Source organism: Anneissia japonica, unplaced genomic scaffold (assembly GCF_011630105.1).
Source record: "Anneissia japonica isolate Jap-2015-1 unplaced genomic scaffold, ASM1163010v1 scaffold288246_len349457_cov184, whole genome shotgun sequence".
Classification (NCBI taxonomy): domain Eukaryota; kingdom Metazoa; phylum Echinodermata; class Crinoidea; order Comatulida; family Comatulidae; genus Anneissia; species Anneissia japonica.
Window position 1 is genome coordinate 15,952 of NW_022752398.1, and position 17,339 is coordinate 33,290.

Below are 17,339 nucleotides of genomic sequence, written 5' to 3' on the forward strand. Positions count from 1 at the left end.
GACTCTGAACAATGATGTAAAGATCGTATGAAGTTCCTCCTGGTGGAAATTAAACATGCTATTTTTCGCTGTCAAGAGGAGTGCCATACCATTTATATAAAAATGTTGTATTTAAAACTGTAATACTAATGCAGCATTACATGAAAAGTAAATACTGTACTATGCCTCTTATACACATCTTACATGTACATGTGTGTGTATATATATATATATAGTATAAACAAATATATAATTAATAAAAGTGCTGGAAGAATAGGAACACATGATGTTATAATCATATCAAATATAGTTCTTCAACACCTTTATCATTTTAATGAAAAGTGTCTGGTGAAAAGCTTGCAACTCTTGCTATCAAGCCGTACAATATGTCGCAAATCTAACGCCTAGAATCAGTCTCTCATAAAACTGCACTCAAACTGTTTATGCTAGAATGTAACTTATTATATAATAGATCACAGCTAGGAAATCATACTAAATAATATTCTAATTTGCTGCATAGCACCGTTAACACAATATAAACAAATAGATAAATGAATAAAAGAAAAAATGATGCTATCAGACATATAGCTCTTATCAAAGTTTCCTTTTCGGTTATACAAAACTAAATATTGGGGGAGGGGGTTAAACCTGCAACATCTCTATCAAGTCAACTGGTATAATGCTACACCACAGAGATATACTATAACTGGTGCATATATCTAACTCCCTGAACACAACTGAATGTTGCGCAGACACATGGTGAATGCAAAATTTGCATACATTTTAATAAGATGTAACTCCTTTGGCATTTTATATTTTTTATTACACTGATTCATAAGTTATTTCTGAACTGTTTACAATATTAAGGGTATTTTCTTATACTTAAAGCTTTCACAAAAGTTTCTTAGTAAAATTAGTTGTATAAACAAACATCAAATCGTGGAAAACTCTTGTCATAAAGGTCAACAATACTGTATTAGTTAAATATCAATCACATCAAGAATACTATTCCTATACAAAAACAAGACTATAATTAATGAAAACATATAAGGTACAAAGCGTATAGCATATTTAGCTAGAGTATACCTCAAAAAGTCACTTACCATTACAAATACAAATTTTTAAGGGACCTGGAAGGTAGCTATTTTCAATATCATTCGATATTAAAAGTAAGCATAATATTCATGCCAGGTCGGAGATTAATCATTAGCACCATGTTTATTGAATTTTTACAATGTCAAACCATTCAGAATTAAATACAGAATCTCATTACCATTATAATTAATCTTTGTTATAATGATAATTATCAATTGAAAACATTAGTTAAAATATTTCATTCAATATTATCAATTTTACAATTTACATATGCAAATTTTGTTAGGTAAACTTACTAACATTCATTAACAACTTACTAATTCCCTAATTACCTACATAGAGCTACGTATATTAATAAACATTTCCCATGATTTTTTTCAGTCTATGTAAAATGAATAGTTGTCTGTTGTATACAGTAGTATCAAATAATTATGACGTTTATATATCCCATCTGTGTGTATGTTTTTATGTTGTTGTAGGTATATATTATTGAGAAGGCAAAAATCAACAAATGTTAATGTTTTAATGTTAATCTTAAAAAATATAGGGTCTGAATTTTTGTTAGTGAATGTCAAGTTTACTAGAGCACCCACATTTGAGAATACTAGCAACTACATCTATATAGCACCATGCAAAATGCTTGCAATCTAGAATGCATACAGTATACAACATTAAAATAACATTTTGCATAAATAAAGATTTTTGAGTAATACAAAAATAAAAAGCAGCATTTTCACCATGCATTTAATCACTACTACTTGCACATGCACCTTGTGTGCAATTTGATATACTGTATAACATAATATATTTGGTGTATACTCATTTTAACACTTGCAAATAATATATACTGTAAATTAACTGTACTAGTTGGGATTTCATGTGCAAGTGCAGAACACACTTCATTTAATTAGCTATATGTTGGCCATTATACTCCACATATCCCACATTACAATATTCTGCTTGTCATTGAAATCACAGCATGTTTTAGTGATTTCAACTTTAGCAAGATAACCAACCAGGATCAAACATTGCTAAAACAAAAAACAATTTTTTCAAATTTTATACGCAATTTCCTGACAAAATTAGGATTGTGCTTCGGAAAAGAATTATGCTAAAGGTGTTCTACTTTAGGTAAGAAATGTGACAATTTTTTCATAGCTCTTGCATCCTTTCTTTTGCTTTTAAGTTTTCAAATGATTTTAACTGAATCACAACATTTGTATATGGGGGTTGGTGGAACCAATAATATATCTCACCAAACAGAAGGTTTGATGCAAAAATTATACTGCATATCTATTGTGTCTAGTACAATTCCTATTTTTAAAATATAGTAAAATATCTACAAGAACCTTGTACATTATAAATAAGTAATAAATAATATAAGTTACTTTATAGTTTCATTCCAATAAACTTAACCATGTTAGAAATAGGAAGATGACATTTGGAATAAATGCACATTGAAAACAACAAACCCTGGAAACACATTATAATTAAATATATTTGTTGTATATAGTTAACTTCTTGGCAAAATGCACTTACCATGCTCTACTGATCATATATACTGTCTATAAATATATATTAACAAATGGAAAAAATAATAATAGTGCTCATATAAAAACAAGACACTATAATCGTATCAAGTATAGCTGTTCAAAGAAAGTTCCTCAATTCGGTTGTACAAAAAAAGCCTCTGGCAGGATTTGAACCTGCAGCCTCTCGCTATCAATGCGAGTATCATACCCATTAGACCATTGAGACCTATTGGTATATGCACAGATCTAACCACAGACACTTTCTTTCGTACAACTGACTGAAACACACACACATTGTGGAGCTATAGTTAAGCTATAAAAGCTCATTAGGTTGCAACTTATAATAGTAAATAATATTGAAATCAGATATATATATATACATATATATATATATATATTAATAACAGTGCTCAAATAGAAACATCATAAGATAATTATCATTTCAAGCATAGCACTTCAAAGAAAAGTTTCTATAGTGGGATTTGAACCGGAGTTCCTCACTATCTAGGCGAGTATCATACTGTTAGACCATACAGATCCATACGGTACAGCTGCAAATCTAATCCCCATGCAAACTCTTTCATACAATTGACATATGCTCACACATAATAGAGCAATCGTTAAGCTGGAAATACAGTAATAGTTTATTGGTCACTGCAGTAAATAATATTCAAATTAAGTTTGCATCGTAAGCACAATATAAACAAGATACAATAGATAAATAATAATAATAATAATGACAGTGCTCTGATTGGAACCCAACATATTATAATCATGTAAAGTCAATGGAAAGTTCTTTTTGAAAGAACGTGTCTGTAGCAGGATTCAAATTATCAGTGTCTCTTGCACCCATAGCTGCAAATCTAATCCCCATGCACTCCCTTTTATACAAATGACATGTTTATTTACAATAAAACAAAGCACCATATTGAGATCAAATTAATGTATCTTATAGATGTACTAATGTAGGAAACTAAAAAACCTTGGATAATTGTAATTTCCCATTTTGTAGTACTATAGAAACTTTACATTTAAAAACCAAGAAAAATAAAAATAAATAACTACTAAATCATTTAAGGCCAACAGAAAAAATTCTTAGATTATCACTCCCTCCCTCCCTTATCAGATATTTTGGAAATTTTGACACCGTAATAAAAAATATTTTGCTTTTTACGTCGTTGAAATTGTTAGCAACACATCGTGTGGTATGCAGAAGGTCCACATCAAACTAAGACGCAGGTGTTATATGAGCATTCTGGCAATTTAAAGGTAACACACTTTACCCATACATGCTAATGTGCAACCTTGTTGAAAAAATGGTAGGTTTCTCTTTAAATTAATTATACAGTATTTCTATTATTTAAATACTGTAGGCCTATATTAAATCAAAATAAAAAAACCTCCCTCCCTTGTCAATTTTTGAAAAACTAAAGTGATAATCTAATATTTTTTTCTATCTAACCTTATTATCTGATGTTAGTAGACTGTCTTTAGAAAAATATACTGTAAAACCTTGAATAGAAGCCTATGGGCTTAATCTCAAAACGAAGCATAATTAATTTTAAAAATATTAATCCCATAGTTGAAAAATGATGTAAAGCAGCAATTCCGAAACTTACAGCTTTTTGAAAAGAAACACCCCACCCCCTCTTTATTATCTCAAAAAGAGGTCTATCTCGAAAAGAAACCAATACAAGGGTCCTAAAATGAAAAGAAGCTCAGGGCTTCTATTCAATGTTTTATGGTAATTCATTAGCTAACTTTTTACATAATGTAATATGTACTATTTGTAATACTGAGTTTTAGTTCTGAGATGACAATCTGGCCAATGCCATTTATTTATGACAAAATGCAAAAGAGTATGAATTATTTAGATTTGACAGAATAGAGCACCGCAACATGATAACACATATTGCATCATACTGTATATGGCACACTAGCTGGACTGAATAATGTGATGTGTTGCTTGTTTCAGGTTGGAGAGGACAAACATTTCATAAATTTCGCTTCTAATATGAAATCTATTCAATATGAATATAATTACGATGGACACTGAACCTTACCAGATTATTGTTATCTCAGGCTCAAATACAGGTCTCCCTCACCAGACTACTTTAGTGACTGGGGATTTCATGATCTTTAGCACCTTTTGTCATTAAATTAAAAAAAAACAAAAAAACAAAACAAAAGTGACCCGTAAATGGAGGGGTCTTAAATCAGAGGGGGACTTCTATTTACAATAGTTTTAAAAGCACTTTTTTTAGAAATTTGTATTGTTAGAAGCCTGAAAATCAGAGTATTTGATTCATGCAATCTCTAATGAGCAATTAACATAAAAATATTTTTTCTGCAATTGAGGGAAGTTGGGGGAGGGGGTGGAGATTTATAACTGGACTTTTTTACAGATTTAAAATATCTCCATTCTTCCAAGTTTAAATACAATTTAACTTTTGCTATAACATGCAATTTTCTACATTAGTCGGTTCTCAGCTATTGTAACATAGCCTAGCATTACAACATAAAAGAATATACACAAAGCACATTGACGATACCTTAAAAAAGGGATACTTTACAATGAGATTCCTAAGTTTACTTTGGGTACTTCAATTAACTTGTACATAGATCACTAGAATGTGCAGCAGGCAAGCACAAATTCACCAATAGTGCAAAGTTTTGCTAAAAGCACACAGTGATATAAGAGAATTCTACCTACCTAAGTTAGGTAATCAGCACCATGTGACAATGATGCCAAGTTAAAACTGTTATCACTTTTTGTTGAATAGAAAACACAAGTAACGGTTGATTGAATAACTCTTAACCTACAATTCTTTACACATTGGATTTAACATCTATTAGCTTTTAGCATCACATCATTGAGAAACAAATGAATTCAAGCTTTCTTTGTGTTTTGCTCTAATATGTTTAATTAATGTGTCTTTGGTGGCGCCAACAAACCCACACTGTGCACACTGATAGCGTAAAAGTGCATATTCTGCCTCATCTGGAATCACATTTTCATTGCTTTCCGATTCAGAGATCTCAATTTCCAATGGGTCATTCAATTCATTCTTTTTATTCTGAGTACAATGTGGATTGTTTTTTCCATGCTTAATGTGACTCATTGTACATTCATAGTTAAAATGTGGATCACTAGCGTGCTTCCACATGTGGGACTTTAAAGATGGCAGATGGCTGCAGGTGTAACCACATAGCTTACACTTAAAGACCTCATTAGCTGCAGGCAATGAGAAGTTATATTCTTGCATGTGGCTCTTCATGTGAGCACGCAGACTCTGCGGGTAAGCTCCAGAAAACTCACACAAGGGGCACTTGTGAGGGCGATCTTTAAGGTGAAATTTCATGTGATTTTTCACTCCATTGGCAGTAGCTGAGGAATAGTCACATAATTGACATTTATAAAGTTTCATGTGGACTTTCACATGAGATTCCAAGTCATCAGGATTTGATACAATCATGTTGCATTCTTTGCAGACAAATTGTGAGGTATTGGATATTTTATATGCTTCAGTCTTGTATGTTGCAGTATCGCTATCTTGATGATTTTGATGAAACAATCTGTGTTCTTCAACATCATTTTCAGAATTGGTTTCAAAGGAACAGTATGCACACTTAAATAAGGTGGCATGCGTTCGCATATGCACAAGCAACTTACTCTTGTAAAAGAATTTAGCAGAACATTTATTACAACTATGAACTGGTGTCTTACAGCTTTGTATCATGTGAGTTTCCAATTGCTGGGCATCATTGGCTTGAAAGCTACAAAGAGGACATTGGTTAGGTTTATTTGCTATATGATACTTCATATGCCGATGCATATATCCTGAGCTGGTTGTCTTATATGAGCAATGTTCACATTGGAAGTTATTTTTTGAGCTTTTTATATCTTCAACATTGTCCACTAATTCATTTTCATGCCTTTTACGCTTTCTCTTAGATTTCTGGCTTTGACAATACACATCCTTATTGGATCTTTGCACAAGGTTTTCAATAACACACAATAGGGAATCACTAATACCAGGTTTTTCACTTTGTGGCGGGCCTTCATGAATGGAGAAGCTGTGACTGGGACTTGATCCCACAACTTCTTCCCTAATACTTAACTGTTCAACTTCATCATCAGTACCACTGTCAACAGAATCAACATTGTTCACGGTACATTCTTTATCATTAATTGGTGTCGCTGTCATTTTTTCTTCGGTTTGGGATTTTTTAAGCAATGATTCAAATATTTGGCTTTGGCTTATATCAGCCTCTCTTGAACCAATTTCCTTATATAATCCATCAACATTATCGATTTCTTCACCCACTATTGTTCTTTGCTCTGATTCTCTGAACTTGTAGTTGTATAGCTTACTCACATCAATACCATCTTCGTTCAATTGTACATTTTCATAGGATTTGTGTGGTACAAAGTCCTCTGAGTTCTCAGTTTTTTCTGTTTCTGTCAATTCATCCATAGAGATTTCAACAGTCTCTGAAACAACTACTTCTGCATTTTGTGTGACAATGTCTCCATCAAAATGGTAAAATATCTCTGGTACAGGTGTGGTATTATCAAGTTGGATGTCTGTTGGACAATATGGGGAATTTTCTGATGTTGGTGGGAGGTTATGTGAATTATTGAGCTTACTTGATACAATAGTGTTAACTTGGTCACATGTCTGGCCTACGGCAGATATAGTACTAATAGATTCATTGCCACTTTCGTTTGCAGGTTTCTTTTTCTCTGAAGAACTACTTTCAACCACTTGTGAAATGACTTTATGACCAATTCTGACTGTATGACCTGACGCATTGACATTGAAGTTATCAGAATGGCTAGATTCATTTGTGGACTGTAAAATACTGTCTGGATTATCGATAATATTTTCAATAATGGGGTACTGTTCCTTTGAAACCGTTATAGCCTCACAGCGACAGCCACTTCCATTGCGTTTTTCACAACAGTTCTTTCCTGTATCTACACAACACCCCACTACTATTTTTGTTTGTTCTGAGCCTTCAACATCTATGGTATCATTAGTTTCCTTAGCTATGGGAATGACAGCTTCCTTTAAACTCTCTACATCATCAATCAGTGGATAAGCACATTTCTTATCACCTGCATGTCGCCAAACATGGCATTTCAATGTTGACAACTTCTCACAGATATAAGAACACAAGGGACACTTGTAAAGACAGACTTGACTCTGCCATCCATCTTGCATTGGACATACAGAGCCTTTAATCCTACAGAGCATATCACTTTTGGTCTCTTCTTGAGATGTTGTAACTGATCCTTTTAGTAGCGCACACTGTGGATTCTGGTCACTGGACAGATTACTCTTTGACTCCATATGCTGCCACATGTGCTTACGCAGAATGTCTTCACAGCGACATGTAAAACCACAATCAGAGCATTTCATCAAGAGTTCTTTGTTCTTGTTGTGAGTTTTCATATGATTCTGAAGTTTGGCAAAGTCAGAAAAAGTGTCATTACATTGCACACACTTAAACGATTTTTGCTGCTGGGGTGGTGTGAAGTGTACTGTTTCATGCTTTAAAATTTGTTTTTCTTGTGTTGTAACATAGTCACAAAGACGGCATTTGAAGATGGTAGCATTAGTATGGGTGCCAAGATGCAGGAGAACATCAGAGTATGATGAGAATATTGCATTACAGAGGTCGCATGCTATTAAACCTTCGTTAATAGGTTTATTACCATGCATCTGATTTACTGATTTTGATTGCTCACAGCAAGGGCATACAGGACGAACTTTCCGACGTAGTTGTGCTTTAGTAACTGAAAACAGGCATGGGCAGTTAGGGCACTTGAACAATTTGCATTTTCCTTTACTTTTTGGTTGCTCAAATAGAACCTCATCTGTGCCATCAACAATGCTCTTAGGAGTGCTCGATCCAGAATAATTCAATTTTCTGTCACATGCCCTCCTATTGTCACTACTTTCCACTAACTCTGTTAGCTTCTGTATTACAACCGACAAGACATCATCTTGGTTTGGTTGCACTTGAGGCCTGACACCTTGACGTGAGCATGGTGCATCGCAATGCTCTCTGATGTCTTCTAAGTTTAGTGGTAATGGCTGCATATGATGTCCTTCTATTTGTGGCACTATCTTGACACAAGAAAGAGACAGATCCCCAGGAACTGAAGACAGAGCGTCAGCTCCATCCTGAAGTACAGGTTTCTTTCTGGCATTATCACCAATATTTAGCAGGACATGGACATCATGAACTGGTTCAACGATGACCTTAGCCTTATCAAGGGATGACATTACTAATGTATTGCTATTGGCAAATACTCATCACAAAGCATCTTTATCCTCAATTACAACCTGAAAGATAACAATAATGAAGGCACTGTATTAATTAATAGAGTTTAGAAGACAACCTCATTTTGCAATACAACTTGTACTTCCGAGACAGATTACAGTACATTTGAATCTATTTCCCTGAACCCAAGCTAATTTTAGGTAAAAATGTGCATGTCTAGCCTAGTACTACAGTAAGCTGTTCATTTTCATCGCTGGTGAAATATAAGCATGAAATAAGGCAATGGTAAAGTTGAAACCAGAGCATTAGGCTTACAGGTCAGAGTTCCCATCTTTTCTTGGGGTTTCGGCCAGATCTTGCAATGCTCTGGACGACAACATCTCATCCAGCACAAGTCTGTTTACCTTGATGTGATTTTATTGTTCCATTACGAGAAACATAATACAATTAACAAATTATGAAAAGGGATGGAATTAGGACCTCCATGAGAGAATATCACTTTGAGACCCTAAATGAATTTATTTACACATGAATATACTATAATATTTAATAATAATAATTATAGTTGAATGATAAATTCACATGAGAGTATTGTAACAATAACAATTAAGTTGAAATATAAAACAAATATGTATTGTATGGATATTTGATGGGTGTTTAAATTTTAAAATACTGTAGATTAACATAAAATTGGTAAATTTGTTTTTTGATAACAATGTCAGGAGAATCATGTATGGCATGTGGCAGTCGATTACATATTTAAATAATTGAAAATTATTTGAAATCATCATTATTAATGACAGGTTCGCTAAACGAAGTATCTCCGTGCTAGGTTTTTTTTTGTTTTTGTACGGAACTTCATTTATTTCCTTTAATATGTTGATCTACTCATTACATTAACTTGAAATTATGTTTTTGATTGCTTTTATCTTACTCATTTTGATCAATTACTTAACTGTATTGTCTTAGTTAATTTAAGTTTTTTAGTTGTTTCTATTGTGTGCCACTGGCTATTACAAATGTATGTTCAAATAAATTATTATTTATTGGCTGTTAAGCACTGATCTTATCTCCATTTTAATTTACTATGTATATGTAGGCCTTTAGGCTAGCAGGGATGTCACCACGCTGGTCGGCGGTGGACGGCCCGTCCAGCACTCAACATTTCCGACCAGGATTTACTGGCTCCCGACCACCACTATTATTTCAACAGTTTACAAATTGTAAAAAAATAATTAGTTTACCTAAACACAATAGACAAGCTAACCTGATAGATAAAGACAAGAAGAATACAATAAATGTTTCCGTGGTTACGTTAATTGTAACAAAATACTGCACTGCCCTGCTTAGGCCATGGGGTGAAAATCCTAACGTTCAGTCCCGTTCCGAAATTTTCCTAATACTTTCACTCATTATGATAATTATTATAATAATATTTAAAAGCACCAAAAAAAAGTTTGACCGTCAGAACTTCTGCAAATACGAGAAAATGACGTTTAAACTTACAAAATTGAAAGTTCTTTGCGCTAGATTAGCACACGACATTTTGTATACGTCACTGTACTCGTTCGAATATTGTATTTTTGATACGTAGTTTATTATTTTCGAACTTCGTATTACTGCTTTTAGAAACAAATTTAAAAATTATAATTAGATATAGTTTGAATTTTAATTACAGAATAATATTTTTTAGACTACTATTAAATTGTTTTTGTTACAATAACTTCACGTGTTGTGGTACAGCCAACAACAGTAAGCAACAACATGGCGACTAGCGGCGGACAGTTTGCCGGTGTTGTAATAAAGTGTTGTTTTCACCGCGAAGAAATTGCTAATGAAACTCCAATTCTAGTTACAGCAACCAGATTCTTGAAGATTGTTACTTGTAACAAATTATGGATAGTTTTAGACAGTCATAACTGAACTATAGCTGACAAACTTGTGTCTTAACTAGCCTAGGATGTGCCTCTTGTGTCTTGGTTGGAATGGATAAGGGAAAGACATACGATTACGAGGATGTGATAAGACTTTCACCCTGTTTGCTATCGTCGTTACATCGACACGAAATCGATAGCAATGATAAGTTTTCATTACCAAGTGTAGTGTAGTCCCGTCAGTACCTTACCCAGACACATTGTACAATGTATTAAAAATATTCTTTTAAAAAATGGTGCTGACTGTGCAGGCCCTACCTACTTAGCTTTGTGAGTGGATTTCCCGTACGATTGAAAATCGTAACGGTACTGGGTTTGGTCTACAGGAGTTCGTGCTTCGAACAGGTTATTGCATTCATAGAAAAAGCCTTTTGATGGAGAAAGTGTACCTTTCTAGCAAAGGTTTGCCTAGGTAGTGTACCTTTTTAGCAAAAGTTTGCCTAGGTCGAAACTAACTCTGGCTATATAAAATTGATTATAAGATTGAAAAATATTAATTTTGTTATTGTAGTAGTGATGGATACTACTGTATGTACACGTTTAATTATTGTTATTTATTCGTTAATGTCATTATATTTACATTTAAATTTAATTTATTGTTTCACATATGAATTATTATGTTCATGTAAAAATTAATCTTATAAATTAAAATTGTATTATTTTAAATAATACAGTAGGCATAGTTTAATGGAGATCATCAAATGCGGTTGTAAGACCGGGTGCAATCAAGGCAGATGTCAGTGCAATAAAATGAACATGAAATGCTCCAATCTTTGTCAATGTACAAACTGTCAGAACAGAGATGATAAAGACACCATGAATGAAGATGCTCAATTTGCAGACGATGAATACCTAGACGAAATTTACATAAATTGCTTAGTAAATTGTTATTGATGCGTTAGCTGGTTGTTGACATCCATTGGTTCCACTGCCACAATATTGTTTGCATGCACAAGCAGTATTGAATGATTGATGCATTTGATTTCGAGCTGGAGTGGCTACTGGATGGAAAAATAATAATGGCTTAAACAATTCCTGCAGACATACAAAATACACTGAGTTCAAGATATACAAACCATGATTTCTTTAATTAAATACATCAACTATGCATAAATTGCATACCCCTTCACATAATATTGTTCGTCTTAAGCCTTACTGATGCACATACCTCAAATTCCAGCAGTACCTAAATGCTTTACATTTTTCAAATCAGTTTTTTTTTTCTGTAATTTATATTAAGGGGTCAACTAGAGTTTATTATACAAAACCCCTGTCTCTTATACACATCTAGATGTGTATAAGAGACAAACTTCGAACCTCTGTTAGATCTACTTACACAACTCGGCTTGAATGTTAAGGATGACTTAAATGTTGCAAAGAATGTTACCTATTGTAGTAATAAGTATATTCAGGAGATGTTATCGTTTCTATCTGACCAGCTCGAGGAATCAGCACTTCTTGATGTGAAGAAGTCACCATATTTTGCAATTATGTTAGATGAAACTACTGATGTGAGCATCTGCGAACAATTAACATTGAACTGCCGATACATTGATGCCAATGGGAAACTGTGTCAAATTTTTGAAAATGATTGAACCATTGAAAGCAGCGATTGACGGGGAAGGCGCAGTTGCCCTAAATGCCGAAACCATCACAAAGCACGTTTCTGAATATTTCAATGATAAGGGACAGGATTTTGAACATTTATGTGGGATTGGTACCGATGGAGCTGCCGTAATGACTGGAACACATAGTGGCGTCGTGAAGCGATTACAAGAACTTGCTAAATCTGCCATTGGGATTCATTGCTGTGGCCATCGTTTACAACTCGCAACATCACAAGCTGCCAATGCCGTACCGTTTAAGAAATTTGCGTCGATACTTAAGCAATTACTCTCTCACTTAACAAGAACTTATTGTTTCATAGCAACGATGTTGCTACTTTGCGACATCTTGCCGCACCTCTGCAAAGCATTCCAGGCTCGTGAATTTGAGCATGGTTCGATCCAACCGCTCGTGAAAGCAACAATCACAACTATATCTGATATGAAGAAAACAACTGGACCGAATTTACAGGAGGTACCACAACTACTGGACCAACTAAAATCTTCCGACATTGACGTCAAGAAAGGAGCTGATGACGCCGATTTCTTCGATAAGCACATCCGTGGAAAGTACATTGATACGCTAATAGACAATATTACACACAGGTTCCCGGTTGATGATGTTGCTATACTTTCGCAATTTCGTTTGTTTGATCCCGATTTGCTTCGCACTACTGCTGACCAAACCTTTGGGAATGAGTGTATTGCTACAATAACTGAACATTTCTTAAACGATACCTGTACAGCCGATGTCTAAAATGAGTGGAATAATTTCAGGAACTTTGCAAAAGGATCTAAATTTCTTAAGCAGCAGGATACCAGTACCGATGTTTTTGTTAATTATCTGTGCACCACCCGTCTGGCCTGGGATGCATTTCCAAATGTCACGAGATTGGCCCAAATATATCAGATTTTACGTTGTCATACTGCCGATTCCGAGCGGACATTCTCACAACTTAAGCTCATTAAAATTGTTCCACGGAATAGACTCAGCCAGACAAGTCTTGATGGCTTGATACGCATCGCCATTGATGGCCCGCCGGCCAGTACCTTTGAATTTGTTAAGGTAGTTAAGAGTTGGGCTCAGAAAACAAACCCTGAACTCCAATTAGAACGTCAATCAGCACGTGCCTTTTCTGTCTGCTAGCCGTAGTACTGCTCACAGATACTATATTCAACATCGCACTCATTTTTTAAAAACATAATACAACCATGTATTCGTCCGCGAATACGCAGCTAAGGGAACAACACAACAACACCGGCCCAACTGCGGCCACACACACACGCCCAGCATGTGAAGTTGACAGTCGGATCGACGCTTTGTCGCCAGGATTTTTTTTATTATTATTAAAACAAAGCATGTCAACTATTGAATTTAATTAGGCCTACAGTAAGTCTCATCTTCATCTGTTTTGTTGCATTCATAATTCCTACCTGGGCCTAGCCTAAAAAAATCGCATCGGCTAGCCTTGGGCCTAGGCCTGCTCGACTTAGGCCTTTTGGTTTTTAAGAGCTTTCACGAATATGACGACCCCCCCCCCGGTGATGATCGCCGACCGGCACTCCAAAAAGCTGGTGACATCCCTGGGCTAGGCTACTGTATGTACTCTATCTAGCTATCTAGGCCATAGGTACGTAGGCCTAGGATCTAGTTGTCAATGTATGTAGGCTAGGCCTATTTCTATGGGAACCAGTCAATATGAGCGGATGCCACATAGAGCAAATGCTAGTTTGAGCAGACGCCACTTCGAGCGAATGCCGTTTCGAACGAAAGAGGATCCAGTTTTGCATAGATGCAGAGTTAGATGAATTTGTAGGCGAGAAATGTTATTTTAAAACCCCTCCCCCTTGGGCATGCTTAAAAATCGCCTTTATATTTTGTGAGCTAGCACCCCCTAATTTAATCATTGACTTTCATACCAACATTTACAAATGCAGTTATAATTACAATACAGTAAAAATTCAATTAAAGCTTAATAATTACAATTAAACTTATAATTTGTTTTTTTTACTACAAAACCCTATACCAGTAATAGTGTTTGTCAGCAGCCATTGGAAGGTCAGATAATTGCAAAGACTTAATTCAAACATGGAAACCTTAAAAGTTAACAAAAACCTTTCAATAACCCTATTTACACAGTGCATTTTTGCATTAATATAAACCAATGGAAATTATAAAAAAAAAATTATGTTTTAGATAAATTCGCTATTGCTATATTTCGCACTAAACGCATTCACTGAAACTGGCATTGGCATCTGAACTAGCATTTCTTCGAAATAGCATCTGCCCATATTGACTGGCATTCATTTCTATTTTATACTAGTAGGTCTCTAGGGCCTGGCCCTAGTTTGGCTGGGCAGCAGGCCACTATACAGTAGAACCCCTATTAAGGGGACCCCTTTGGGACTCCTCAATAAAGGTACCCATATTCAAGTGACACAAACCAAAGCGTGAAATTGTACCCTTATTATTAGGGGTGTTGGTATAATGTTTTCAAAATTAAAAAAATTTATTTTTAATGACCTTTTTTATTGAAAGATTTTTTATTTTGAGACTGCTCTAGTTTTTGCGATACTGTACAAGGGAAAAAAATGTGTCCCCTTATGGATTGATATGTATTGATGTTTTGTATCTTGGACAGCATTTCTATGATATTATCTGGAGGTCTTGAGTTGTGGGAAGCTATGGCAAAAAATTCTGGTCCTAAGGAGTAAAAGGGTGCCAACCGTAGGATGGATTAATTAATTTCATACTCTCTTTTGTCTTGTTTCACTGTGTGTGCTGAGGGGTCCTAATGATCAGCTACGGCTTGATGGATTACCCTCATTAAAGATTGTTGAAATAAAATAAATAAGTAAAGTGTTCGAGTCTAGGTCTATCGCCCGTATTCTTAAAACAAACTTTAGTCGAACTTCGAACTAGAACTTCATTTAGTGCTAGTTGCATCTTTAACTTCAATTTGTATTCACAAACAATGTAGTCGAAGTTTTAACTACGACTAAATCAAGTAAATACCTAGTCCTAGTTTTAGTTCAACTGAAGACGACTAGCAAGCCACGAATATCAAACTAACCAATGAAAAGGGCTAACTTTAATAGCAGACGAAATTTTAGAGATCCGGTAACGCGGATGAATATTAAGCTGACGTCTGTGGTTCAAAAACGTATTTCCTCATAATTCATAATAGACCATCATTCCCTTTGTCTATAATAATAACTATATTAGTTGTTAAATATTACAATACAGAATTTGGACACTGAAAAGTTGCTTTCTTTGGAGAACTATTATACTTGAGCCCGAGCGAGGGGGGCGCCATCTTTGTTGTTGTTATGGTGAAGCTAGGTGATTGCAACATGAGGGGATTACGTGCAAATCAGGAACTATCGCATGCGGCTAGTGAGACATGTTAATTTCTCCTTTTGGAAGCTAAACTTGATGTCTCTTTTGTTTTACACACCGAAGATATATCAAACCTGCATATACAATCGTTTTTATTCGTTTGATTTTATTGTGAGTTACAAAAAAACATGTTTTTAAAGAGGTAAATATTTCAAGTCGGCGATTTAGCCTGACCCTAGGCTGACTAAAAAAATCGGCCTGCAGATGTATCATTTTAGTCGAGGTTCACGCCATTTAGTCGTAGTGCTAGACGAAGTTCGTTTTAAGAATACGAAATGACGTAATTTTAAAGTTTTAGCTCGAACTACGACTAAAGTTTGTTTTAAGAATACCGGGGTTAGTAATTTGAGCCATCAAATGTATCTGATGTTTATAATTTTAAAAACTAATAAAGATAAAAATTAAAACCTATGTATGTTATTTGTAAACTACAATGATAATTTAACCAAAAGTGTTTGCAGCACAAAATATTTTACTACCATTAGGAATTTATTAATAATAGAGGCCTATTTGTATTTGTCCTATATTTTGTAACTATAACTGCTATATACACTACTTCGATGATAAATAAAGTAGTAGTTCTACATCAGTAGGCCTATGCATTTCTAGTTCTATTCTACACTGAAAAACTCACTGATGAGAGTACATTGAAAATAGTCCTACAGTACAGACAGGAAATATCGCTTCGTATCTGCGCGTAACCTCTCGTAGGCTGCTCGTAGGTACCGTTTGGAACGTAGCTAAGAACCACTACGAAGGTCATTGTTATTTTAATTAGCTTTGCAATGATCGTAGGCTGGATCGTCGGGCGATAATCAATGCGTAAACAATATTGAAATGTAGTTTACCAGCTTTCAACACGTAAGCAATGTTGCAATTTACTAAATAAACAATGTTAGAACTTTATTGTTTTGTTATATCCTACCTTATTATTAAATCGATCATGTTTTAAAACTGTGTTTAGTTCGCTAGCTGGGTGGGTAACCTAGTGGGCATTCAGTATGTTCGAATTTCGATGTCATTTAGGCTTACGTACGGCCTACATTTTCCCCTATAGAGGAGGAGAGCAGACAGTAGTTATACTGGTAAACTTTCCAATTCGGAGAATTTTGATCTGATATAATTCTTCTGGTAGTAGGAATTTTCTTCTTTTAAATAATACTGATGACAAATCATGTACAAATTATTACGATTTCTACAGATCACGTTGTTTATTGTTTACCGTAATTTGAAGCAGAACAACCTGCAAATCAATCCAATACTAAATGGAAGTATAGAAATCACTACCTTGCCGAATTAAGGCTAGTCATGCTAGACCGCATTTACTCTGTTTTTTACTCACTGTTGCTCACAGCTTTTCAACATTTGCCAGAGGTTAACCTTTAACACACTTTACTGTGTTCTGATTGGCGCGCACTCTGACGTCTAATGCTGGCTAAGTTTTATTTTCCATTGGGTTTTCCATGTGACATTCGGTAATTTTACAACCAACGGACGTTAA

The 17,339-nt window shown here is 34.8% G+C and overlaps 1 protein-coding gene across 1 annotated transcript in view; it reads right to left on the bottom strand.

Annotated features, from left to right (window-relative positions):
- Nucleotides 1-286: 286 nt before the first annotated feature.
- Nucleotides 287-17,339, bottom strand: part of LOC117122296 (zinc finger protein 507-like) — an 18,694-nt gene continuing 1,641 nt past the window's right edge. The window contains exon 2 of the mRNA XM_033267838.1: nucleotides 287-8,962. Within this exon, the coding sequence (XP_033123729.1) occupies nucleotides 5,477-8,902 (3,426 nt within the window). The 5' untranslated portion in view covers nucleotides 8,903-8,962 and the 3' untranslated portion in view covers nucleotides 287-5,476. The remainder of the gene's footprint in view (nucleotides 8,963-17,339) is intronic.